The following is a 27,353-nucleotide window of genomic DNA, read 5'->3' on the forward strand; positions in this document are numbered from 1 at the left end:
GTGGGCACCCCTGGTATAGAGCATACATGTCAAACTCCGGCCTGCAAACCAAATCTGGCCTCAGAGCTATTAAATTTGACTCGTGTGCTTTCCCCACTTTGCATTATGTTTGGCCCACTCTAGACACCAGGGAAGCTATATTGGGGGTGAAGCCCCAGAACACTAGGGAAACCATATGGGGGAGGTGGAGGGGGAAGCACTAAACACCAGGGAACTGTATAGGGGAGGGAGGACCACTAGACACCAGGGAACTGTATAGGGGAGGGAGGACCACTAGACACCAGGGAACTGCATAGGGGAGGGAGGGGGCCACTAGACACCAGGGAACTGTATAGGGGAGGGAGGAGGCTTTAGACACCGGGGAACTGAATAGGGGAGGGAGGAGGGGCACTAGACCCCAGGGAACTGTATAGGGGAGGGAGGAGGGCAACTAGACACCAGGATAGTCAGTGACATGACTATGTACTCTGTAATGTGCTGCAGAAGATGTCAGTGCTATATAAATACATAATACTAATATGGTAGGACATTACTCTATGACTATGGTAGGATTAGATTGCTAGCTCCTCTGAGGACAGTCAGTGACATGACTATGTACTCTGTAATGTGCTGCAGAAGATGTCAGTGCTATATAAATACATAATAATAATATGGTAGGACATTACTCTATGACTATGGTAGGATTAGATTGCTAGCTCCTCTGAGGACAGTCAGTGACATGACTATGTACTCTGTAATGTGCTGCAGAAGATGTCAGTGCTATATAAATACATAATAATAATAATATGGTAGGACATTAGATTATGACTATGGTAGTATGAGATTGTTAGCTCCTCTGAGGACAGTCAGTGACATGACTATGTACTCTGTAATGTGCTGCAGGAGATGTCAGTGCTATATAAATACATAATAATATGGTAGGACATTAGACTATGACTATGGTAGGATTAGAGTGTGAGCTCCTCTGAGGACAGTCAGTGACATGACTATGTACTCTGTAATGTGCTGCAGAAGATGTCAATGCTATATAAATACATAATAATAATATGGTAGGACATTAGACTATGACTATGGTAGGATTAGATTGTGAGCTCCTCTGAGGACAGTCAGTGACATGACTATGTACTCTGTAATGTGCTGCAGGAGATGTCAGTGCTATATAAATACATAATAATAATATGGTAGGACATTACACTATGACTGTGGTAGGATTAGATTGTGAGCTCCTCTGAGGACAGTCAGTGACATGGCTATGTACTCTGTAATGTGCTGCAGAAGATGTCAGTGCTATATAAATACATAATAGTAATATGGTAGGACATTATACTATGACTATGGTAGGATTAGAGTGTGAGCTCCTCTGAGGGCAGTCAGTGACATGACTATGTACTCTGTAATGTGCTGCAGAAGATGTCAGTGCTATATAAATACATAATAATAATATGGGAGGACATTATACTATGACTATGGTAGGATTAGAGTGTGAGCTCCTCTGAGGACAGTCAGTGACATGACTATGTGCTCTGTAATGTGCTGCAGAAGATGTCAGTGCTATATAAATACATAATAATAATATGGTAGGACATTCGACTATGACGATGGCAGGGATTAGATTGTGAGCTCCTCTGAGGACAGTCAGTGACATGACTATGTACTCTGTAATGTGCTGCAGGAGATGTCAGTGCTATATAAATACATAATAATAATATGGAAGGACATTAGACTATGACTATGGTAGGATTAGATTGTGATCTCCTCTGAGGACAGTCCGTGACATGGCTATGTACTCTGTAATGTGCTGCAGGAGATGTCAGTGCAGTATAAATACATAATAATAATAATATGGTAGGACATTAGACTATGACTATGGTAGGATTAGACTGTGAGCTCCTCTGAGGACAGTCAGTGACATGGCTATGTACTCTGTAATGTGCTGCAGAAGATGTCAGTGCTATATAAATACATAATAATAATAATATGGTAGGACATTACACTATGATTATGTTAGGATTAGAGTGTGAGCTCCTCTGAGGACAGTCAGTGACATGGCTATGTACTGTGTAATGTGCTGCAGGAGATGTCAGCGCTATATAAATACATAATAATAATATGGTAGGACATTAGACTAGCACTATGGTAGGATGAGAGTGTGAGCTCCTCTGAGGACAGTCAGTGACATGACTATGTACTCTGTAATGTGCTGCAGAAGATGTCAGTGCTATATAAATACATAATACTAATATGGTAGGACATTACTCTATGACTATGGTAGGATTAGATTGCTAGCTCCTCTGAGGACAGTCAGTGACATGACTATGTACTCTGTAATGTGCTGCAGAAGATGTCAGTGCTATATAAATACATAATAATAATATGGTAGGACATTACTCTATGACTATGGTAGGATTAGATTGCTAGCTCCTCTGAGGACAGTCAGTGACATGACTATGTACTCTGTAATGTGCTGCAGAAGATGTCAGTGCTATATAAATACATAATAATAATAATATGGTAGGACATTAGATTATTACTATGGTAGTATGAGATTGTTAGCTCCTCTGAGGACAGTCAGTGACATGACTATGTACTCTGTAATGTGCTGCAGGAGATGTCAGTGCTATATAAATACATAATAATATGGTAGGACATTAGACTATGACTATGGTAGGATTAGAGTGTGAGCTCCTCTGAGGACAGTCAGTGACATGACTATGTACTCTGTAATGTGCTGCAGAAGATGTCAATGCTATATAAATACATAATAATAATATGGTAGGACATTAGACTATGACTATGGTAGGATTAGATTGTGAGCTCCTCTGAGGACAGTCAGTGACATGACTATGTACTCTGTAATGTGCTGCAGGAGATGTCAGTGCTATATAAATACATAATAATAATATGGTAGGACATTACACTATGACTGTGGTAGGATTAGATTGTGAGCTCCTCTGAGGACAGTCAGTGACATGGCTATGTACTCTGTAATGTGCTGCAGAAGATGTCAGTGCTATATAAATACATAATAGTAATATGGTAGGACATTATACTATGACTATGGTAGGATTAGAGTGTGAGCTCCTCTGAGGGCAGTCAGTGACATGACTATGTACTCTGTAATGTGCTGCAGAAGATGTCAGTGCTATATAAATACATAATAATAATATGGGAGGACATTATACTATGACTATGGTAGGATTAGAGTGTGAGCTCCTCTGAGGACAGTCAGTGACATGACTATGTGCTCTGTAATGTGCTGCAGAAGATGTCAGTGCTATATAAATACATAATAATAATATGGTAGGACATTCGACTATGACGATGGCAGGGATTAGATTGTGAGCTCCTCTGAGGACAGTCAGTGACATGACTATGTACTCTGTAATGTGCTGCAGGAGATGTCAGTGCTATATAAATACATAATAATAATATGGAAGGACATTAGACTATGACTATGGTAGGATTAGATTGTGATCTCCTCTGAGGACAGTCCGTGACATGGCTATGTACTCTGTAATGTGCTGCAGAAGATGTCAGTGCAGTATAAATACATAATAATAATAATATGGTAGGACATTAGACTATGACTATGGTAGGATTAGACTGTGAGCTCCTCTGAGGACAGTCAGTGACATGGCTATGTACTCTGTAATGTGCTGCAGAAGATGTCAGTGCTATATAAATACATAATAATAATAATATGGTAGGACATTACACTATGATTATGTTAGGATTAGAGTGTGAGCTCCTCTGAGGACAGTCAGTGACATGGCTATGTACTGTGTAATGTGCTGCAGGAGATGTCAGCGCTATATAAATACATAATAATAATATGGTAGGACATTAGACTAGCACTATGGTAGGATGAGAGTGTGAGCTCCTCTGAGGACAGTCAGTGACATGACTATGTACTCTGTAATGTGCTGCAGGAGATATCAGTGCTGTATAAATACATAATAATAATATGGTAGGACATTACACTATGACTATGGTAGGATTAGAGTGTGAGCTCCTCTGAGGACAGTCAGTGACATGCCTATGTACTCTGTAATGTGCTTCAGAAGAGGTCAGTGCTATATAAATACATAATAATAATATGGTAGGACGTTACACTATGACTATGGTAGGATTAGTGTGTCAGCTCCTCTGAGGACAGTCAGTGACATGCCTATGTACTCTGTAATGTGCTTCAGAAGAGGTCAGTGCTATATAAATACATAATAATAATATGGTAGGACATTAGACTATGACTATGGTAGGAATTCGATGTGAGCTCCTTTGAGGACAGTCAGTGACATGACTATGTACAGTGCTGCAGAAGAGGTCAGTGCTATATAAATACATAATATGGTAGGACATTAGACTATGACTATGGTGGGATTAGACTGTGAGCTCCTCTGAGGACAGTCAGTGACATGACTATGTACTCTGTACAGCGCTGCAGAAGATGTCAGTGCTATATAAATACATAATATGGTAGGACATTAGACTATGACTATGGTGGGATTAGACTGTGAGCTCCTCTGAGGACAGTCAGTGACATGACTATGTACTCTGTAAAGTGCTGTAGATGATGACAGTGCTATATAAAGATAATAATAATAATACCAGAGGTTATGCTCTCCAGGTACTCCCTGATGGTTTTGTGGCCGATGTCTTTACAGTTCTGGAACTTCTTCACTAGGTCCTTCTGAAGTTTAAGAGTATCTGGCAAGAATTTCACCATCTGCAGCTCAGTTTCCTGAAAAAACACAAAGCATACTGGTTCAGCGGGTTTCATTTTTAGCAAATAACAGAAATATGGCACTTTCAGGTTTTATCACTTAGGCTCTGGTGGGGAGGAGCTAAACAGTCTAGCCTTTCATCTGAGTGCACAGCAGTCCTCTTGCTGAGTGTGCACCACTTCAAGAACCCAACACGGTTCAAGAACCCAACACTGTTCAAGAACCCATCACTGTTCAAGAACCCATCACTGCTCCAGAAACCATCACTGCTCCAGAACCCATCACTGCTCCAGAACCCATCACTGCTCCAGAACCCATCACTGCTCCAGAACCCATCACTGCTCCAGAACCCATCACTGCTCCAGAACCCATCACTGCTCCAGAACCCATCACTGCTCCAGAACCCATCACTGCTCCAGAACCCATCACTGCTCCAGAACCCATCACTGCTCCAGAACCCATCACTGCTCCAGAACCCATCACTGCTCCAGAACCCATCACTGCTCCAGAACCCATCACTGCTCCAGAACCCATCACTGCTCCAGAACCCATCACTGCTCCAGAACCCATCACTGCTCCAGAACCCATCACTGCTCCAGAACCCATCACTTCTCCAGAACCCATCACTGCTCCAGAACCCATCACTGCTCCAGAACCCATCACTGCTCCAGAACCCATCACTGCTCCAGAACCCATCACTGCTCCAGAACCCATCACTGCTCCAGAACCCATCATTGCTCCAGAACCCATCACTGCTCCAGAACCCATCACTGCTCCAGAACCCATCACTGCTCCAGAATCCAACACTGTTCAAGCAAGAACCCAAAAAGAACAGCAGAGGGCACCATCCCAGTGACAATTGCAGCAGCAGATAACCAGAGTCAGAAATAAATGGACCGGGAAAGAAAACCTGAGACGGGAGTGATGGAAAATTCATACAAACCTGGAGATTCCCTCCAGTCTCCATTCAGACCTTTTGCTCCCTCGCTGTCCTCCGGGGCCGCCTTGATCTATCTTTAGGGTCCTCTGAAGTTTCTTTGTTCCAGACGTACTGTGGCGACTGCTCCCGAATGGTGAAATTTCAGCGGACCGTAGCGGCAGATCGAGGTGGCCCCAGGGGACAACAAGGGAGCAATACGTCTGAAGGGGGCTGGAGGGAAGCCCTAGGTAGTATGAACTTTTGCCCCACCCTCCCTCTTAGGTACACTTTAAGCTTTCTCAAGATAGGTATTAGTGCAGTTTTGACTTTTTGGCTAAAATGACAATTCTTAACCTGTCCATCTGCACAGATAGTCACGTCCGCTACAGTTGTAACTATCATGTCCGTGCACTCAGCCAGGTGCTGTGCGTGTGCAGGCTCCCGATAGCCCCCGAACCAGGAAAGATTGGTGAAAGGGAATATGCGTCCCCTGAGCCAATCCCTGCCTGTTTACGTACTGAGAATGGATTGCTATTACACCTAGCAACAGCAATCTTTCCCAAAAAAAGATTTGCAAACAGACGCAAAGTTTGTCTCTAAGCAGCTCTGTTACATCAGAGCTTCTTTCTGAGCTGACAGCTGCTGGAGAAAGACTATGCAAGGAAAGCACACAAAAGTCATGTTTTTTTATTAAATAAAACTTGTACTCCATACCATTCACCCCTTCTATAACCGCCCATAGTAATTTATCCTCACTTTCTGCCTTTCTTTTCTTAATTCCCTTATTCTGTATACATTTCCGTATACGTCCCTAACCCCCGCTACTTACCCAGTTCCTATTAAAAAAAATCCTACTTAATAAAAGTCATGGGATCTGCGTCCGTGTGCTACGTCCAAGTCAGGCGCCGAGTGGGACTTGTCAGGCACGGTGCCGTGACTATTTATATGCGCGGTTGGCCACTGGTGCTAGCTTGCTTGGGAGACCATGGGCGTCCACAGTAGAGTTGGGCTGAATCTCCGATTTTAGGTTCGCGAACCGGGTTCGCGAACTTCCGCGGAAGGTTCGGTTCGCGTTAAAGTTCGCGAACCGCAATAGACTTCAATGGGGATGCGAACTTTAAAAAAAAAAAAAATTATGCTGGCCACAAAAGTGATGAAAGCCAAGCTTACCTCGGGTAATGTCTTTTCCAGTAGTCCGAGTGACAGCACCCCTCCTATGAGACTTGTCTCCCTCCCAAACTTTGGACAGGAAGCTAGAAGATACAAATTTGCATAACAGGCAGGCAGGAGTAGTATATAAAGATGTTACTCACAAAAGGTATTCAGTTATAAAAAAAGACACGGACACCAAATGCTGCTGAAACAATTAATTTAATTATGCCCTTTATTAGGGTGGGCCGGAGGGGTGCTGTCACTCGGACTACTGGAAAAGACATTACCCGAGGTAAGCTTGGCTTTCCCAGAACGTCCTCCTGACAGCACCCCTCCTATGAGACGATAAACAAGAACATTATAAGTTAGGGAGGGACTACTGCCTGCAACACCTTTCTTCCGAATGCTAGATCAGTATTGGCTAATAAGTTTAGTCTATAATGTTTGACAAACGTATTTTGGCTGGACCAGGTGGCCGCTCTGCAAATCTGCTCTATCGAGGCGCCTGCCCTCTCTGCCCAAGATGTTGATACACTTCTTGTGGAGTGAGCTTTAATTGAGGTCGGTAAAGGCCTCCCTTGAGTCTGATAAGCCGCGGTGATAGTTTGTCTGATCCATCTTGCAATTGATGTCTTAGAGGCTTGCCTCCCCTTGAATTTCCCCGCAAACAGCACCAACAAGGCATCTGATCTTCTCCAAGATGCAGTCCTTTCAAGATAATGAAGGATACACCTTCTAACATCCAAACAATGAAGTTTCTTCTCCTTTTCATTCGTTGGTTTATCACAGAATGATGGCAGAAAGATCTCCTGAGATCGATGAAACTTTGAAGTCACTTTAGGAAGGAATGCAAAGTCTGGACGTAGAGTAATCCTATCCTCCGAGATGGTACAATAAGGTGGCTTAATGGATAAGGCCTGAAGTTCGCTGACTCTCCTGGCTGTGGTGATTGCCAGAAGAAAGGCCGTTTTCAACGTCAGAAATTTATCTGGAATCTGATCCAGAGGCTCAAAGGGATGTTCACAAAGACTCTGTAACACCACATTCAAGTCCCAAGGGGGCACCTTAGATATCACCACAGGCCTGAGACGTTTAATTCCCTGAAAAAAACGAAGAAAAAACTCCTCCTGAGCTAATCTTCTCTCTAAATATACACTCAAAGCTGCTGTCTGAACTTTAAGAGTGCTGGAACTTAACCCCATCTGAAATCCATCCTGAAGAAATTCCAGAGCTGAGGCGGAAAGTCTAGAATCCTTCTCTTTCCTTGTACACCATTCACAGTAAATTTTCCATGTCTTCTGATAAATCTGCCTCGTCACCTTCTTGCGGGATTGTATTAACGTTTCAGAAAGTTTATCCGAAAACCCCTTTGATTTCAGGATTCCCCACTCAATCTCCATGCTGAAAGGTGAAGACGCTTGAAGTCCGGGTGAAGAACTGGGCCCTGCGACAACAAATCTGTTCTGACTGGTAACATTATTGGTTGACACATCGCTAAATTCTGTAACAGAGCAAACCACGGTCTTTTCGGCCAAAAAGGTACTATGAGAATTACTTGTGCTCTGTCCTGCATAATCTTGTTCAGAACCCTTGATATCAGAGGTATTGGGGGAAATGCATACATCAGGTTCAACCGCCACTCTATCGAGAAAGCGTCTATTTCCCACGGATTGTCCTTTGGATACAGGGAGCAAAACTTTAGACACTTTGAATTTTGTCTCCTTGCGAATAAGTCTACTGCAGGGGTGCCCCATGCCTGGCTGATCTGAACAAATACTTCTGGATTCAGAGACCATTCGTCTTGTAATATCGCTGACCTGCTGAGATAGTCTGCCACAACATTGCAAGTCCCCTTCAAATGAACTGCTCTGACGGATGTTAAGTTGCTCTCTGCCCAATGCAGAATCCTTGCTGTCTGAGACCACAACCGACGACTTCTTGTTCCTCCCTGATGATTCAGGTAAGCCACTACACTGCTGTTGTCGGACCTGATCAGGACATGACACTGATTGATTTGATCCTTGAAGAATTGAAGGCTTCTCCATACTGCTTCCAGTTCTCTGCTGTTGGAGGATCTTATTGCCATAGCCCTGGACCACTGCCCTTGTGCTGGTAGAGAGTCCATGTGAGCGCCCCACCCCCACGTACTGGCATCCGTCGTTATGATTCTTTGTACTGGAAAAAACCACATGCGGCCTTCCGATAGGTGAGACAGTTCCTGCCACCAGTTTAACGACACTTTCACACCGTATGGGATCAGAATCTTCCTTTCTAGTGCTGAAATGTTCCTGTTCCAGCTCCTTAGTATCCACAACTGCAGGTTCCTGGCATGGAATTGACCCCATTGTACTGCAGGGAAGACTGAGCTTAACAGACCGAGAAGTGCCATGGCTTTTCTTATACTGATGGACCTTGATTTCTGAAAAGAAAGAACAGAATTAAGTACTGCCGAAACTTTTCTTTCCGGGAGAAATACTCTTTGCTGGCGGGAGGAAAAAATAAACCCCAGATATTCCATAGATTGGCTGGGTATTAGCGCCGATTTTGACCAGTTAATTAACCAGCCTAAAGACTCTAGACTATCAATGCATATCTTAACCTGATCACTTACAGACTGTAAAGAATTACCCCAAATCAATAAATCATCTAGGTAAGCAATGATGTTAATGGACCTACACCTCAAGACTGCCAAAACTTCTGCCATCACCTTTGTGAACAGCCAAGGTGATGAAGCTAGCCCAAAAGGTAACACATTAAATTGGAAATGTCTTACCTCTTCTTGTAGGTGAATTGCAAATCTTAGGAATTGCTGGGACTCTAGATGAACTGGTACATGCAGGTAGGCATCTTTGAGGTCCAGAGAAGCTAGAAAACAGTCTTTTTGCAACAGGGTTATTACAGACTTCACATTGTCCATTCGAAACTTCCTGTATTTTACGGCCCTGTTCAACCCCTTTAAATTTAGAATAAATCTGAAGGCTCCCTGAGGCTTTTTTATCAGAAAAACTGGTGAGTAGAACCCTTGGCCTCTCTGGCAGGATGGTACCTCTCGGATCACTCTTTTTTCCAGAAGGGAAGCAACCTCCTCCTGTAATGCCTTCCTTTGGTCTGGTGATTTTGGCTGTGGAGTTACCACATACTGCAGGGGTGGGGGATACTCGAATTCTATCTTGTAACCTTCCAACACTATTTTCAAGAGCCACTGACTTGTGAACCGCTGGCACCATGTTTCGTAGTAGTGGGAAAGCCTTCCCCCTACTGGAATACTGGCGTCATTGCTTATTGGGTTGGTTGGACCGGGGAAAAAGAGCCTTCCCTTTTTGGTTTCTATTTGGAATCCACTTCTTTTTAGGTGGGATCTTTGCCTCAGGTTCCTTGTTGCCGCTGCGAGCTGGGCCCCTGTACTGAAAAGCTCTCTTTTTGGTCGGAAAATTTTTCTTATAATCTGAGGTTCTCTCTAGCGTCTGGTCTAGCTTTGAACCAAATAACAGTTCACCTTCACAGGGCAAACCACACAACTTGGAGCGAGACGAATTGTCCCCCTGCCATGTTTTTACCCATATACCTCTCCTTGCCGAGTTGACAAGGGCAGTTGTTCTGGCCGTTAATTTAACCGTATCATCCGCTGCATCAGTTAAGTAATTAGTAGCGTTAAACAAATCTGGAAAGTCCTCTAAAATTTCTTCTCTGGGCACCCCCGAAGCTATCTTAGACTGAGTCTGCGTGAGCCAAGCTTTAAGGGATCGTCCCACTGCCGTGGATGCCACTGCTGGTTTAAATGTTAAAGATGCTGACTCCCAAGCTCTACGCAACAGATTGTCCATCTTTTTATCAATGGGGTCTTTTAAATTCCCAAAGTTCTCAAACTGCAAATCGGATTTTCTCGACACCCTTGAAAACGACGGGTCCAGTTTGGGAACCGGACCCCAGAATTTTTGATCTTCCGGACTGAAAGGATAACGACGAGAAAGAGACTTGGGCCAAAATGCCCTCCTTTCAGGGTCATCCCACTCCTTCCCAATCATTGACTTTAGAGAGGAATGGACTGGGATGAAACAATTCTGGGGTTCCGCCAAACTCACGTACATCTGATCCAAGGGGGTCAAAGATTTCCGCTCCACTGTTATCCCCATAGTATTTTGCATTGCCGACAACAAGTCTTTCATTAAGTTGGGTGCGAAAGCAAACTTCTGAGTAACCTCTGGGTTTTCCTCCTCTTCTCCAGAAATCTCCTCCAAAGATGAAATCTCTCCTTCCTCTCCAGATAAATCTGAATCCCCTGATTCATTATCCTTTCTTTTACGTTTAGCTGCAACTTGATGAGGTGAAGCCTCTAACTGACTGTGCCCCTCAATCATCGGGGCTGGTAAGGGAGCAGGCACAGCATCAGCAGCAGAAGTAGAAGGAACTGTAGATTCCGCCATTGCTGAATCCTTTATCTCTTTAATGGCCGAGGCCATCTCAGACCGCATCCATCCCATCAAGTCCTTAAATACCACTGGGGATTCCTCCTTTACCACCTTCTCTCTACAAGACTGGCACAGTTTCTTCGTAGAGGAAGAATAGAAGCGAGAGTTGCACATAACACAGCGTTTCTCAGTTCTACCAGAAGATTGTCCCCCTTGACCTTGCTGAGACACAGCCCTGTCTTTGTCTTTATCACCTTTTGGGGCTTTAGGCTAAAAAGAAATAAAGACAGACTGTCAGCCTTACAAGGTGGACCTATGATTACAAATCAACTCCCTCAAAGTCTGAAAAATTACAGCTCACCAGAGAGGGGATAGCGCCAGACTCCGCAGAAGTCAGAGGAGAAGGGCCTACAGCGTCCTCCATGATCACCGACAGCAATGGTGATCGTGGCTAACATTCACATATATATACCCCTGTTAATTACCTGCAGCTGAAGTCAATCTTAACACCGCCGCGGCCCCTGCCGCTATGCCGTCAGCTGACTCGTCATGCGGGACGCATGCGCATGACGTCACTTCCACCCGGAACTTCCGGTTTCGCGCTCCTGCCGCCATAAAGCTTCCGCATCTCTAGGAGAAGCCTCCTCCACGCTGTGCGCTGGACCAGCTGAGTCCCCTGCTCAGCCTTACTATGCCCGCGCTGCACGCTGCACTCGCCGCCTGACGTAGTAGCACCTGGAGACCTCTCAAAGCGTCCCGTCCGGGACAGGAAAAACAACTGAATACCTTTTGTGAGTAACATCTTTATATACTACTCCTGCCTGCCTGTTATGCAAATTTGTATCTTCTAGCTTCCTGTCCAAAGTTTGGGAGGGAGACAAGTCTCATAGGAGGGGTGCTGTCAGGAGGACGTTCTGGGAAAAAGATGTTTCAAGGGGTCTAACACCTGGAGGGGGGCATGGCGGAGTGGGATACATGCCAAAAGTCCCCGGGAAAAATCTGGATTTCACGCAAAGCAGCGTTTTAAGGGCAGAAATCACATTGAATGCTAAATGACAGGCCTAAAGTGCTTTAAAACATCTTGCATGTGTATACATCAATCAGGTAGTGTAATTAAGGTACTGCTTCACACTGACACACCAAACTCACCGTGTAACGCACCGCAAACAGCTGTTTGTGTAGTGACGGCCGTGCTGGACTGGTGCGCACCATGGCGAGAGTGCAGGTTTTGGTGGCTTTACAGCCCATATGGTCGCCTTGCTGATGTAGCTGAATGACAGAACAGTGACTGTCCAGCTGATCAAATTTGGTCTGACCACAATGAGGCAACGACCTTATTATCGTGGGTGTGCCCCCCGAGACACTCATCTAGGCGCCGGTCATTGCTTCATTGTGATACGCAAGCCCCTTCACCACGGCAAGGTAATGATCACGAAGGGGGCTGAGCAAGATGAGGTGTTCTGTGTCGCTAAATACTCAACCACGTCCTGACAATCTTGGGAGGTGATGGGACGTGCCTTCTTCCGAGCACTGTACTGTGGGCCAGGTCCACACGAAATTACATTTACACGACCTCGCGCAGACCTGCCGGGTGGCCTTCCTCTGGCTCTGGCACTACCTCTTCCTCTACCTGTTTTGTCCATATCGGGTATGCACGGAGTGGTATATCACACTGCGTGCACTCACGTAGGTGGGTGGGTTCACTTAACTACACAGGTATGCGCACTGATGCGGTGGGTTCACTGAACAGAACAGGTATACAGTGGCGGGTTCACAGAACAGGTATGCAGTGGCAGGTTCACTGAACAGAACAGGTATGCAGTGGCGGGTTCACAGAACAGGTATGCAGTGGCGGGTTCACAGAACAGGTATGCAGTGGCAGGTTCACTGAACAGAACAGGTATGCAGTGGCGGGTTCACTGAACAGAACAGGTATACAGTGGCGGGTTCACTGAACACAACAGGTATGCAGTGGCGGGTTCACTGAACACAACAGGTATGCAGTGGCGGGTTCACTGAACACAACAGGTATGCAGTGGCGGGTTCACTGAACACAACAGGTATGCAGTGGCGGGTTCACTGAACAGGTATACAGTGGCGGGTTCACTGAACAGAACAGGTATACAGTGGCGGGTTCACTGAACAGAACAGGTATACAGTGGCAGGTTCACTGAACAGAACAGGTATGCAGTGGCGGGTTCACTGAACAGTACAGGTATACAGTGGCGGGTTCACTGAACACAACAGGTATGCAGTGGCGGGTTCACTGAACAGTACAGGTATACAGTGGTGGGTTCACTGAACACAACAGGTATGCAGTGGCGGGTTCACTGAACAGAACAGGTATACAGTGGCGGGTTCACTGAACACAACAGGTATACAGTGGCGGGTTCACTGAACACAACAGGTATGCAGTGGCGGGTTCACTGAACACAACAGGTATGCAGTGGCGGGTTCACTGAACAGGTATACAGTGGCGGGTTCACTGAACAGAACAGGTATACAGTGGCGGGTCCACTGAACAGAACAGGTATGCAGTGGTGGGTTCACAGAACAGGTATGCAGTGGCAGGTTCACTGAACAGGTATGCAGTGGTGGGTTCACTGAACAGGTATGCAGTGGTGGGTTCACAGTACAGGTATGCAGTGGTGGGTTCACAGAACAGGTATGCAGTGGTGGGTTCACAGAACAGGTATGCAGTGGTGGGTTCACAGAACAGGTATGCAGTGGTGGGTTCACAGAACAGGTATGCAGTGGCAGGTTCACTGAACAGGTATGCAGTGGTCTCACTGAACAGAACAGGTATGCAGCCAGGAACAAGCTAAGCCTAACTAATCTTTCCCTATGAGAGACAGTCTGCAGCAGCTCGCCCTACTCTCACTAATGCAGGCACACGAGTGACCGTAATGGCCACCGCTGCCTGCCTTATATAAGGGGGGTGGGGCTCCAGGGGCTAGTGTAGCCTAATTGGCTACACTGGGCCTGCTGACTGTGATGTAGAGGGTCAAAGTTGACCCTCCATGGTGCATTATGGGGCGAACCGAACTTCCGCAAAGGTTCGCCTGCGGGACGCAAACCACTGAAGTTCGCATGGAACCGTTCGCAGGCGAACTGTTCGGCCCAACTCTAGTCCACAGTTGGCCGTGGGGGATTGTACATAGGTGCGCGGCCGCGCACTGCAGGTAATTCTAGTGCACGTTTTTGAAATAGGCCTAAATTTTATGTACACACACACCTACTTTACCTATTGCTAGAGTACAGTATAGTAAAAAAAACCATAAACAAATAAACCTTTAATTAAAAATACAATATTGCCTCCATACTTTGCTCTAGGAACATAGTTTAAGTGTTGGGATAACCAGGACAATTGGGCAAATACATTGTTTGGGTTTTATCTAAATTGCAAAATGTATTTTAAAATTATAGAAAATGTAAATTGAGAAAGTAATAGCAGTAGGGTGTTGTACCGTGTTAGCCATCAGTAAAAGCAAGAAGTTTTAAATCAGGATGATACAATTTATTGGCTAACTAAAAACAAATAAGAATAAGCAAGCTTTCGGCCCTGCAGCCTTCGTCGGGCTTACAGGAAGGACCTACCTTCTCCAGGAACTTCCAGAGTAGAGGCAGGGTGTCCTTCCCATCCTTCTGCTGGACAATATGGAGTAAGTACTCAATGGAGATGCGCTCTCTGCAGCTCCAGACCTTGGAGCAATGTACATGGCTGTCTCGCGGTAATACCAGTCCTTCTCCGATGATTAATGGGTCACCTTTCACCACCTTCACTATGGGGTTGGAGCTAATCCTCTCATCCTGGCTGATGTAGTTGTTCACAACTGCCAGGTCTCTGTCCAAGCTCTAAGTGCAAAGGAAATATTTTCAGAAATATATACATATGTGTGGTTAAGAACATGTGGTCACATGATTATGCCTAAAGGAAGCTGCAGACCCAAATGCATGCTGGGAGAACATGTGGTCACATTATTATGCCTAGAGGAAGCTGCTAGCCCAAATGCATGCTGGGAGAACATTTGGTCACATGATTATGCCTAGAGGAAGCTGCTGACCCAAATGCATGCTGGGAGAACATGCGGTCACATGATTATTTATGCCTAAAGGAAGCTGCTAGCCCTGATGCATGCTGGGAGAACATGTGGTCACATGATTATGCCTAGAGGAAGCTGCTAGCCCACATGCATGCTGGGAGAACATTTGGTCACATGATTATGCCTAACGGAAGCTGCCGACCCAAATGCATGCTGGGAGAAAATGTGGTCACATGATTATGCCTAGAGGAAGCTGCTAGCCCACATGCATGCTGGGAGAACATTTGGTCACATGATTATGCCTAACGGAAGCTGCCGACCCAAATGCATGCTGGGAGAAAATGTGGTCACATGATTATGCCTAGAGGAAGCTGCTAGCCCAGATGCATGCTGGGAGAACATGTAGTCACATGATTATGCCTAGAGGAAGCTGCTAGCCCAGATGCATGCTGGGAGAACATTTGGTCTCATGATTATGCCTAACGGAAGCTGCCGACCCAAATGCATGCTGGGAGAACATGTGGTCACATGATTATGCCTAGAGGAAGCTGCTAGCCCCGATGCATGCTGGGAGAACACTCATGGCGGTGCTCGACTGACACTTCTACATTCACAAAGCACTGCTGTAATAATTCTAGCGTTATATACCCATATTTATCTGATCATGTGACAAGTTAGGTATGCTTTGAAAAGTGGTATGAAATGTAAAATCTAATCTCCCCTGAAGTCACCAATAAATGCTGGAGAGGATGTAACCAACTAGGCACTCTGGAACACATATTCTGGCACTGTCCCATAATACAATCTCTATGGGCCGATATCCAAGCTTTAATATGGAAAGTAACAGGAACCTCAATTCCCATGGACCCCATATATATGTTACTGGGTAAACCTGTCCCCAAAACAAAAAAAAGCCTCATGAGATTAATCACACATATCCTAACCGCCACTAGACTATCCCTAGCCTCTTATTGGCGCAATACCTCTATCCCTAGAATGTCTGAAATTATTGCTAAAATTAATTGGACTAAGCTAATGGAATCTTTAACAGCTAGACTCCGGGATACAGAATCCAGGCACGCTAAAATATGGGATCCATGGGAAACCTACTTTTTGAATTATGAACCCCCATGATGCAACAACACTCTGGGTAATACAAATCCTACACTACCAGGACTTTGGGCCAACTTTAAAATAATGCTATGACTGTAACAAGCATGATCTACACCCCATTTCTTCTCTCTGGGACCCGATCCTCTACCTCTGTAGAATACACCTACATCTAAGAGGACAAACCTAATAGTACTGTATTTACTGCCCTCTGTCCCTTACCTACCCCTCCCCTCCCCCTACCCACGTTCCCCTTTCCTCTTCGCCCACTCCCCATCCCCCCCCTAGTTCTCTCTCCGTTTAATGTTATATTATTAACAGCGATTTGGTGTATATGATGTTATTCAACAATAACACTAAAATTCTCTCTGCAATGTACCTTAGTCATGTAACCTGATATTATGCTAGAAGGAGAAGTTTAAATTTGAGCTTTTAATGTGCTTACTTATGAATACATCTTGTTCTGAATGTATATTGCTATGCAAATTTATTCAAATAAAATTTGTGTTAAACGAAAAAAAAATCTAATCTCTGCTAGAAGATGAATAAACGCAGCAGATGGAAAGCAGTTTACTGATCTAAAGTTACTGGAAGGATTAATAACTCCGAGGTTTACCTCCCCTGCAACTGACAACAATGCTACAACTTTATCAGATTGTGGCGAGTTTAGTATTTGAAATGAAACCAAGCAGGGAAGCTTCCAGTGTATCCAGAGGGGAGGCGGAGAAACTTCTCTTCTTTGTTTTCTCAAATAGTAACTCAACACAATATGACACTGCTGTCCAGCAGCTGGCAATGTTATCAGTTAGCTTCTGAGTGAAGTGGAAGTTTGAGTTATTAACCCTCCCAGTGACTTGCTACGTTATGCCCTTATGCTGTGCTTAGTCTTTGAGAGCAGGAACTGCATTTTGAGTTCATATCACCTTAACAATGCGTTTATATCATACAACTCATCTTGTAGTTATTTACAGCTTAGCTTATCACTAGTTACTGTTTACCCTCAGCACAGGAAGGATGACTATGGATGCAAAATGCTTCTCCCAGCTGTTCCTGGAGTCTTTGCTTGTTAAGGTGTCATTGAAGTTGACAGGCCCTGTGAGAAGAAAACACAGAGAAGGATTTCCTCCTGCGATCTTCAACATTTACAATTCTGAAGCAGCGGGTGGCAGAGGAAGCTTAAAGGACAACTGAAGTGAGAGGTATATGGAGGCGGCCATCTTTATTTCCTATTAAACAATACCAGTTGCCTGGCAGTCCTGCTGATCTCTCTGGCTGCAGTAGTGGCTGAATCACACACCTGAAACAAGCATGCAGCTAATCTAGTCTGACTTCAGTCAGAGCACCTGATCTGCTGCATGCTTGTTCAGGGGCTGTGGCTAAATGTATTAGATACAGAGGTCCATCCAGGCAATGTGCATTGTATAAGAGGCAATACATATGGACGCCACCACATCCCTCTCACTTCCGGTGCCCCTCCATGTAGCATACATAAGACACATCCTGGTAAATTTCCTTTGCAATCAGCTCAGACTTGGCAGAAACTGATAAGCCATGTTCAGTCAGGTCACTGTGGTGCCTGTTTAACCACTTCAGCCTTCAGTCATTGTTCCCCTTATGCAACCGAGCAATTTTCACCTCCCATTCATTCGTCTATAACTTTATCACTACTTATCACAATTCCATGATCTATATCTTGTTTTTTCCACCACCAATTAGGCTTTCTTTGGGGGGTACATTCTGCTAAGAATAATTTTTTTTCGAAATGCATTTTAACAGGAATATAAAGAATAAAATGAAAAAAAAAAAACATTATTTCTCGGCCATTATAGCTTTAAAAAATACACGCTACCATAATAAAAACCCATGTATTTTATTTGTCCATTTGTCCCGGTTATTACACCATATAAATGATGTCCCTATCACAATGTATGGCACAAATATTTTATTTAGAAATAAAGGTGCATTTTTTCAGTTTTGCGTCCATCACTATTTACAAGTTAATAATTAAAAAATAATAGTAATGGACCCTCTTCACACGCATATGAATAAAGTTCAGACCCTCAGGTAACTGTTTTTTTTTTTATTGTAATTTTTTTTTTTTTTAATTAAAACATTTATTTGGGCATTTTTTTGGAGTGTGTGAGGTGAACAGTTAATTTGAAATGTAATAAATTGTATTTATTAAAAAAAAATGTATGTAGATGTAGTTTTACTATTTGGCCACAAGATGGCCACATCCAATTTTTTTTTATATTAGTCCTGTAACAGGTCTCTCTTACAGGAAGTGAAGGGAGGACAGGAAACTTTTTTTTTTCTTTAGAAAGATCCCAGCATCTGAAAGAAGGCCGTTGGTCTTTCTAATGCTGGATACACACGTTGAGATTTCCCGTTCGATTCCCGGGATCGAACGGATCGAATCGATTATTTCCAACATGCTCGATTCGGATTTCGATCGTTTCTGCCGTCGATTTGCATGTTAAGTATGCCAAATCGACGGCAGAAACGATCGAAATCCGAATCGAGCATGTTGGAAATAATCGATTCGATCCGTTCGATCCCGGGAATCGAACGGGAAATCTCAACGTGTGTATCCAGCATAATGGGGACTTAGATCAATGAATGGGAATTGGTGGGCAGCGGCACGGGAGCGCGTGGGCCAGCGTGCAGTAGCGCGCAGCAGCAAAGTAGCTGCCATTTGGACGTATCCGCAACATCCAAAGGCGAAACTGGACACCTGAGTTGAAAATAAAAGAATGAAATAAAAAATTGTATGCATCTTCCTTCTCCTAAAAATTACTTTTTAAGATATTCAACAGTTTTATTTTATATTTAAATCTACTTTTTACGTTTTTAGTGTTGTATTGATTTTGCTCAATGTCACATTCATTGTAGTATGCCAGAGCTAAAATCTATGAACTATTGACCCTTTTTATCTATTTCCTGCTTTTAGAAGTCATTTTCTGCTAGGAAAGTGTTTTATAGTTGTAATTTCTTATCAGTGAGGGTCACACTGTAGTCACTTCCTGTCTGAGTCAGGACTGAGTCAGCCACTTACATACCTGATATTTAACTCTTTCAGGCAGAGAAAGAAAAAAAAGGAACACAGCATAGTTATTTGTTTGCTTGGCACTGTACATACCCATGTCTATCTTATCATGTCACCTCGGGTATCCTTTAAAGGGAACCTTAACTGAGAGGGATATGGATGTTTCTTTTTAAACAATACTAGTTGCCTGGCAGTCCTGCTGATCTCTTTGGCTGCAGTAGTGGCTGAATCACACAACTGAAACAAGCATGCAGCTAATCCAGTCTGACCTCAGTCAGAGCACCTGATCTGCATGCTTGTTGAGAGGCTGTGGCTGACAGTATTAGAGACACAGGATCAGCAGGAGAGTCCGGCAACTGGTATTATTTAAAAGGAAAAATCTATATCCTTCTCAGTTTAGGTTCCCTTTAACTCCTTGAGTGCATGTGCACAGATACAATGATGATTATACAGGACCATGACAACTGAATGGCCTTACTGCAGTACCAGAATAAGCAGGAGCCATTTCAGATGGGGGCAGGGAGTCACGGTAAGTAGTACAGCTGTACAGAGTCTGGTTTGCGCACTTACACTGTCCCGCTTGTTGCGGCTGCAGCATCTGGTGGAGGATAAGATGCACCACAGTTGTCGTATCATCAGCACTTTTCCCGAGGCTGTTTCTCAGATACTCCAGATCTCTCTCAATGTGGCGGAAAAGGAAACGAGGAACATCTCGAACTGGTGGTGTCACAATCTGCAGAACACTCTACAACACAGAGAACCAGGCTTATAGTAGGCATATAACATAGGCCAGTACCCCTTATAATGTATATAGATAAAATCGTGTGTGTGTGTGTGTGTGTGTGTGTGTGTGTGTGTGTGTGTGTGTGTGTGTGTGTGTGTGTGTGTGTGTGTGTGTGTGTGTGTGTGTGTGTGTGTGTGTGTGTGTGTGTGTGTGTGTGTGTGTGTGTGTGTGTGTGTGTGTGTGTGTGTGTGTGTGTGTGTGTGTGTGTGTGTGTGTGTGTGTGTGTGTGACGATCACTCGAAAACGGCTTGACCGATTTGAACGAAACTTGGTATACAGATCCCTTACTACCTGGGATGATAGGTTCTGGGGGTCTCGCGTGTCTGGGGGTCTCGCGCTGCACACCTGGGTGGAGCTACAAACAGCAAATCAGATTTCACCCATTCATGTCAATGGAAAAAATGTAAAAGGCTGCCATTCTTGGTACAGTTGGTCACTTGGTGACCGAGGTTACAAATCCAGGAAAAGTGGGCGGAGCATAAAACAGCCAATCAAATTTCACCCATTCATTTTTAATGGAAAAATTTAAACTGCAGCCATTCTTACACTGTTAAAGGACTTCCGAGGCCAAATAGACAAAAACATTTTTTAACCTGTATCATTTTTAAATCCAAGGTGGAGACCCTCCGTGCCCTCCGCTTCGTTCCGCCGCCAATGTATCTATATCAATGCCCTCAAGTCGGGTGCCGACCCCACCGCACGGGTCGTGCGCTATTCCACCTCTAAGATGGCCGCCGAGAGGAGTCGCGGCTGCGCAGTATGCATGGACGCTAGTGCCGCTGCGCAGCCTTCAGCCCTCCTCCAGCCTCGTACTGGGTCCCGGCATCCTCCTGAGCGTACGTCGGGCGCGCTCACATCACTGCGCCTGACGTCCGCTCAGGAGGATGCCGGGACCAGGTAAGGTCGGCACCCGACCTGGGGGCATTGAAATAGATACATTGGCGGCGGAACAGAGCGGAGGGCACGGAGGGTCTCCGCCTTGGATTTAAAAATGATACAAGTAAAAAATGTTGTCTATTTGGCCTCGGAAGTCAGGGCTCTCAAACTTTGCACAGTTGGTAACTCTGGGACTGGGATTAACCACCTGAGCGGTCTGGACGAGCTGAGCTCGTCCAACACCGCCGGAGGTCGCCGCTCAGGCCCTGCTGGGCCGATTTTAATCAAATAAAAAGCAGCACACGCAGCCGGCACTTTGCCAGCCGCGTGTGCTGCCTGATCGCCGCCGCTCTGCGGCGATTCGCCGCGAGCAGCGGCGAAAGAGGGCCCCCCTAGCCCTGCGCAGCCGGAACAAAAAGTTCCGGCCAGCGCTAAGGGCTGGATCGGAGGCGGCTGACGTCAGGACGTCGGCTGACGTCGATGACGTCACTCCGCTCGTCGCTATGGCGACGATATAAGCAAAACAAGGAAGGCCGCTCATTGCGGCCTTCCTTGTTTATTCTGGGCGCCGGAGGCGATCGGAAGATCGCCTCCGGAGCGCCCTCTAGTGGGCTTTCATGCAGCCAACTTTCAGTTGGCTGCATGAAATAGTTTTTTTTTTATTTAAAAAAAACCCTCCCGCAGCCACCCTGGCGATTTAATCAGAACGCCAGGGTGGTTAATATTCAAGAAAATAGGTGGAGCCTACAACAGCCAATCAAAATTCGCCTATTGATTTTTAAGGGGAATATTGAAACTGCTGTCGTTCTTACACTGTTAATGGCAGAGGCTTCAAACTTGCTGCAGTCAGTCATTGGGTGACTGGGGTCCAAATTCACTAAAGGGGCGGGGCCACAAACAGCCAATCAGATTTCTTTGCTGGATAAACTGCTTCCATTCACACAATTTTGATGCCAGGAACCTGAAAGCTCACAAACTTGGTCATTGGGTGTCTGTGTGTCAAGGTTACAAAAAGTGGGTGGAGCCAAAAACAAATTTCACTGGGAAAATGTAAACTGCAGCCCTTCTTACACTGTATATGTAACTTTGCACAGTTAGTCACTGGGTGACAGATTAATATTCAGGAAAATGGGTGGAGCCTACAACAGCCAATCAAAATTCACCCGTTGATTTTCAAGGGGAATATTTAAATTCCTGCCATTCTTACACTGTTAATAGCAGATGCCTCAAACCTGGTGCAGTTGGTCACTGGGTGACTGGGGTTAAAATTCAGAAAGGGGGCGGAGCCACAAACAGCCAATCATATTTGATTAATTTCAATGGGAATATACAAATTACCGTATATACTCGCAAGCAAGCCGACCCGCATATAAGCCGACCCCCCAACTTTTACCTGGAAAACCAGGAAAAATGATTGAACCTCATATAAGCCAGGGGTAGGAAATGCTGTCCGTGTGATCCCCTCAGTGTGTCCCGGTATAGCTAGTAAAGTGCCCAGTATGGGTAGGTAGTGCCCCAGTATAGCTAGTATAGTGCCCAGTATAGCTAGTATACTGCCCAGTATGGGTAGGTAGTGCCCCAGTATAGCTAGTATAGTGCCCAGTATAGCTAGTAACTTGCCCCAGTATAGTGCCCAGTATAGCTAGTAACGTGCCCCAGTATAGCTAGTATAGTGCCCAGCGTAGGTAGTATAGTGCCCAGTATAGCTAGTAACGTGCCCCAGTATAGCTAGTATAGTGCCCAGTATAACTAGTAACTAGCCCCAGTATAGCTAGTAACGTGCCCCAGTATAGCTAGTATAGTGCCCAGTATAGCTAGTAACGTGCCCCAGTATAGCTAGTGTAGTGCCCAGCGTAGGTAGTATAGTGCCCAGTACAGCTAGTAACGTGCCCCAGTATAGCTAGTATAGTGCCCACAATAGCTAGTAACGTGCCCCAGTATAGGTAGTATAGTGCCCACAATAGCTAGTAACGTGCCCCAGTATAGGTAGTATAGTGCCCACAATAGCTAGTAACGTGCCCCAGTATAGGTAGTATAGTGCCCACAATAGCTAGTAACGTGCCCCAGTATAGGTAGTATAGTGCCCACAATAGCTAGTAACGTGCCCCAGTATAGGTAGTATAGTGCCCACAATAGCTAGTAACGTGCCCCAGTATAGCTAGTATAGTGCCCACAATAGCTAGTAACGTGCCCCAGTATAGTGCCCACAATAGCTAGTAACGTGCCCCAGTATAGCTAGTATAGTGCCCACAATAGCTAGTAACGTGCCCCAGTATAGCTAGTATAGTGCCCACAATAGCTAGTAACGTGCCCCAGTATAGCTAGTATAGTGCCCACAATAGCTAGTAACGTGCCCCAGTATAGCTAGTATAGTGCCCACAATAGCTAGTAACGTGCCCCAGTATAGCTAGTGTAGTGCCCAGCGTAGGTAGTATAGTGCCCAGTACAGCTAGTAACGTGCCCCAGTATAGCTAGTATAGTGCCCACAATAGCTAGTAACGTGCCCCAGTATAGTGCCCACAATAGCTAGTAACGTGCCCCAGTATAGTGCCCACAATAGCTAGTAAAGTGCCCCAGTATAGCTAATATGGTGCCCACAATAGTGGCCAGTATAGCTAGTATAGTGCCCAGCGTAGGTAGTATAGTGGAGGCCCCTGCCATCCCACCCCCCGCGGCCGCCGCTGCTATTACCTTAGCTCGGCGCCGCTTCTATCTCCCTGTCCCTCTCGTATAATCCACAGCAGCGCGCCCCACGGCGGCTGCTGTGATGAGAGAGGAAGCCGTAGAGAGAGCGGCTTCCTGTAGCGGCGATGTGTATCGCCGTTACTATGGGAACCACTCTCTCTCTACGGCTCCCTCATCACAGCAGCTGCCGTGGGGCGCGCTGCTGTGGATTATACGAGAGGGACAGGGAGATAGAAGCGGCGCCGAGTTAAGGTAATAGCAGCGGCGGCCGCGGGGGGAGCGGGGAAGCGGAGGGGGGGCTTCATTTTTTTTAAACACTCGCAAGCAAGCCGACCCCCCAACTTTTGACCCACTTTTTGGGGGTCAAATATTCGGCTTGCTTGCGAGTATATGCGGTATTTATACCAAGAACACCGAAGCTCATAAACTTGCTAATGAAGTGACTGTATGTCAAGGTTAGAAACAGCGGGCGGCGCCAACAAGTAAATTTTTTTCATGGGAAAATATAAACTGCAACCATTCTTACACTGTTAATGGCAGGGTTCCCAAACTTGATACCGTTGGCCACTGGGTGACTGGGATGAATATTCAGAAATGTGGGTGGAGCCTACAACAGCCAATCAAAATTCACCTATTGATTTTCAAGGGGAATATTTACATTGCTGCCATTCTTACACTGTTAGTGGCAGAGGCCTCAAACCTGATACAGTCAGTCACTGGGTGACTGGGGTTCAAATCCACTAAAGGGGGTGGAGCCACAAGCAGCCAATCAGATTTGTTAGATTGATTTCTGTCCTTCTGTTATTGGCAGGGCTCTCAAACTGGACACAGTTGGTCACTGGGTGACTGGGATTAATATTCAGGAAAGTGGGTGGAGCCTATAACAGCCAATCAAAATTCACCTATTGATTTTCAATGGGAATATGTACTTTGCTGCCATTCTTACACTCTTAATGGCAAATGACTCAAATCTGGTACAGTCAGTCACTGGGAGATTGGGGTTTAAATTCTGAAAAGGGGGCGGGCTACAAACAGCAAATCAGATTTGTTTAATTTCAATGGGAAAACAACTTCTCGATGCCAAGGACCCCAAAGCTCATAAACTTGGTCATTGAGTGGCTGTATGTAAAGGTTAGAAATAGTGGGCGGAGCCAAAAACAACTAACTTTTTACATGAGAAAATATAAACTGCAGCCTTTCTTACACAGTTAAAGAGGAACTCCAGTGAAAATAATGTAATAAAAAAAGAGCTTCATTTTTACAATAATTATGTATAAATGATTTAGTCAGTGTTTGCTCATTGTAAAATCGTTCCTCTCCCAGATTCACAGTCTGACATGTATTACATGGTGACATTGTTACTGTGGGCAGGTTATGTAGCTGTTTCTAGCTGTTCTGGCTGTTACAGACAGCTGTAAACAGCCATTTCCTGTCTGTGAACATTGTTACATTGTGGCAGTTCCAGAGTACCGTGGTACTCAGAGCTTCTTTTGGGAGGGGTTTCAGCACAAAATCAGTCATACAGCGCCCCCTGATGGTCTGTTTGTGAAATGCAATAGATTTGTCATGTAAAAGGGGGTATCAGCTACTGATTGGGATAAAGTTAAATCAGAGTTTCTCTTTAATGGCAGGGTTCTCAAAATTGGCACAGTTGGTCACTGGGTGCCTGGGATTAATATTCAGAAAAGTAGGTGGAGCCTACAACAGCCAATTAAATTCAACTATTGATTTTCAAGGGGAATATTGAAACTGCTGCCATTCTTACACTGTTAATGGCAGAGGCTTCAAACTTGCTACAGTCGGTCATTAAGAGACTGGGGTTAAAATTCACTAAAGGGGCGGAGCCACAAAACAGCCAATCAGATATCTTTGCTGGATAAACTGCTTCCATTCACAACATTTTGATGCCGGGAACCAGAAAGCTCTCAAACTTAGTCATTGAATGACTGTCTGTGTGTCAAGGTTCAAAAAAGTGGGTGGAGTTAAAAACAGATTTCCCTGGGAAAATATAAACTGCAGCCCTTCTTCACTGCTAATGGCAGGGTTCTCAAACTTTGCACAGTTGGTTACTGGGTGACTGGAATTAATATTCAGAAAAGTGGGTGGAGCCTAAATAAGCCAATCAAAATTCCCCTGTTAATTTTCAAGGAGAATATTACAATTGCTGCCATTCTTGCACTGTTAATGGCTCAAACTTCAAACCTGGTACAGTTGGTCATTGGATCACTGGGGTTCAAATTCAGAAAAGGGGGCAGAGCCACAAACAGCCAATCAGATTTGTTTAATTTCACTAGGGAAATACAAATTTGTGATGCCAAGGACCTGAAAGCTTACAAACTTGGTCATTGATTGACTGTGTGTCCAGGTTACAAAAAGTGGGCGGAGCCAAAAACACATTTCACTGGGAAAATATAAACTGCAGGCCTTCTTACACTGTTTATAGCAGAGTTCTCAAACTTTGCCCAGCTGGTCACTGGGTGACTGAAATTAATATTCAGGGAAGTGGGTGGAGCCTATAATAGCCAATCAAAATTCACATGTTGATTTTCAAGGGGAATATTAAAATTTGCTGCCATTTTTACACTGTTAATAGCAGAGGCCTCAAACCTGCTACAGTTGGGTTCAAATACTGGAGAGGGGCGGAGTCACAAACAGCCAATCTGATTTGTTTAATTTCTATGGGAATATACAAATTATTGATGCCAAAGACCCCAAAGCTCACAAACTTGGCCATTGAGTAATTGTGTGTTAGGGTTAGAAAAAGTGGGTGGAGCCAACACCAGCCAAATACATACCCGGGCAACGCCGGGTCATCAGCTAGTTCAGTATATTATCTTGGGAATGACCGTTGGCACAGACTCTATTTGGGACCTTATACTGATCTATGGAAAGGGGAAGGGGGAGTGAGGCTGTGCTGTTCTATGGAAAGGGGGAGGGAGGAGTAAGAGGTGTCAGCTTGTGGGAACTACAACAGAAGCAAAACAGATGTCCATCATAAGTGACCCACGACCATGGATCATTTACAACTAGAGATAATCAATAAGTCACATATTATTTTGACTCGCATTAAGATCGAATGCAAATTGTATGCAGCTCAGGTCTCAGCCAATCAAATGCACTTCCTGACAATTTTGATTGGCCCAATTCCAATGTGCATACAATTTGAAATTGATTTGAAACAAGTCAAAATGATTTGCATTGCCTTGACCGGTGGCGTAAGGGGACATCCAAACCTGCTACAAATGACTGATAGGTCTTTTCAGGAACGAACATTCTGGCTGCTTATTGGCTGGTAATAATGTGAAAGTCTGCAACAAAGCTGAGCTGAACACTACTGCGCATGCGCTGACCAGGCAGTGCTCTTCCTTAATTGCGCCTCCTGGACTGTGCTCCTCTGACAAGGGCATTCTGCGCATGCTGACCTGGGGGTGCGCCTCCTTGATTGCGCTCTATTGACAAGGGCATGCTGCGCATGCGCAGTTCCTTAAAGAGAAACCGTTGAACTTCACCTGTAGCGGATACCCCTTTACCCATGAGAAATCTTTTCCTTTTCACAAACAGATCATCAGGGGGGGATCTGTATGGCTGATATTGTGGTGAGACCC

The 27,353-nt window shown here is 45.0% G+C and overlaps 2 protein-coding genes across 2 annotated transcripts in view; both read right to left on the bottom strand.

The window, feature by feature from the left end:
* The window catches only part of LOC137564492 (E3 ubiquitin-protein ligase RNF213-like), a 299,702-nt gene that overhangs the window by 35,587 nt on the left and 236,762 nt on the right, over positions 1 to 27,353 (bottom strand). The window contains 4 exon segments of the mRNA XM_068278410.1: positions 4,609 to 4,741; positions 14,802 to 15,059; positions 17,356 to 17,450; positions 19,974 to 20,148. Coding sequence (XP_068134511.1) covers positions 4,609 to 4,741; positions 14,802 to 15,059; positions 17,356 to 17,450; positions 19,974 to 20,148 — 661 coding nt within the window.
* Positions 5,658 to 11,023, bottom strand: LOC137560793 (uncharacterized). Its single transcript, XM_068271934.1, has 3 exons — positions 9,569 to 11,023; positions 7,441 to 9,214; positions 5,658 to 5,784 (listed from the first exon to the last, which is right to left on the bottom strand). Exons 1-3 carry the CDS (start codon positions 10,020 to 10,022, stop codon positions 5,658 to 5,660), a joined length of 2,355 nt encoding a protein of 784 aa, XP_068128035.1. The 5' UTR covers positions 10,023 to 11,023.

The sequence above is a fragment of the Hyperolius riggenbachi genome, chromosome 3 (genome assembly GCF_040937935.1).
Source record: "Hyperolius riggenbachi isolate aHypRig1 chromosome 3, aHypRig1.pri, whole genome shotgun sequence".
NCBI lineage: Eukaryota > Metazoa > Chordata > Amphibia > Anura > Hyperoliidae > Hyperolius > Hyperolius riggenbachi.

Excerpts from the sequence above, each read along its gene's own strand:
- LOC137560793 (XM_068271934.1), bottom strand. The coding sequence starts at position 10,022 with ATGGTGCCAGCGGTTCACAAGTCAGTGGCTCTTGAAAATAGTGTTGGA. Across the intron at positions 9,215-9,568 it reads CAATTCACCTACAAGAAGAG|AAATCAAGGTCCATCAGTAT; the intron begins GTAAGACATTTC and ends CTTTCTTTTCAG. Across the intron at positions 5,785-7,440 it reads GCGGGGAAATTCAAGGGGAG|TCGCCACAGTACGTCTGGAA; the intron begins GCAAGCCTCTAA and ends ATTCGGGAGCAG.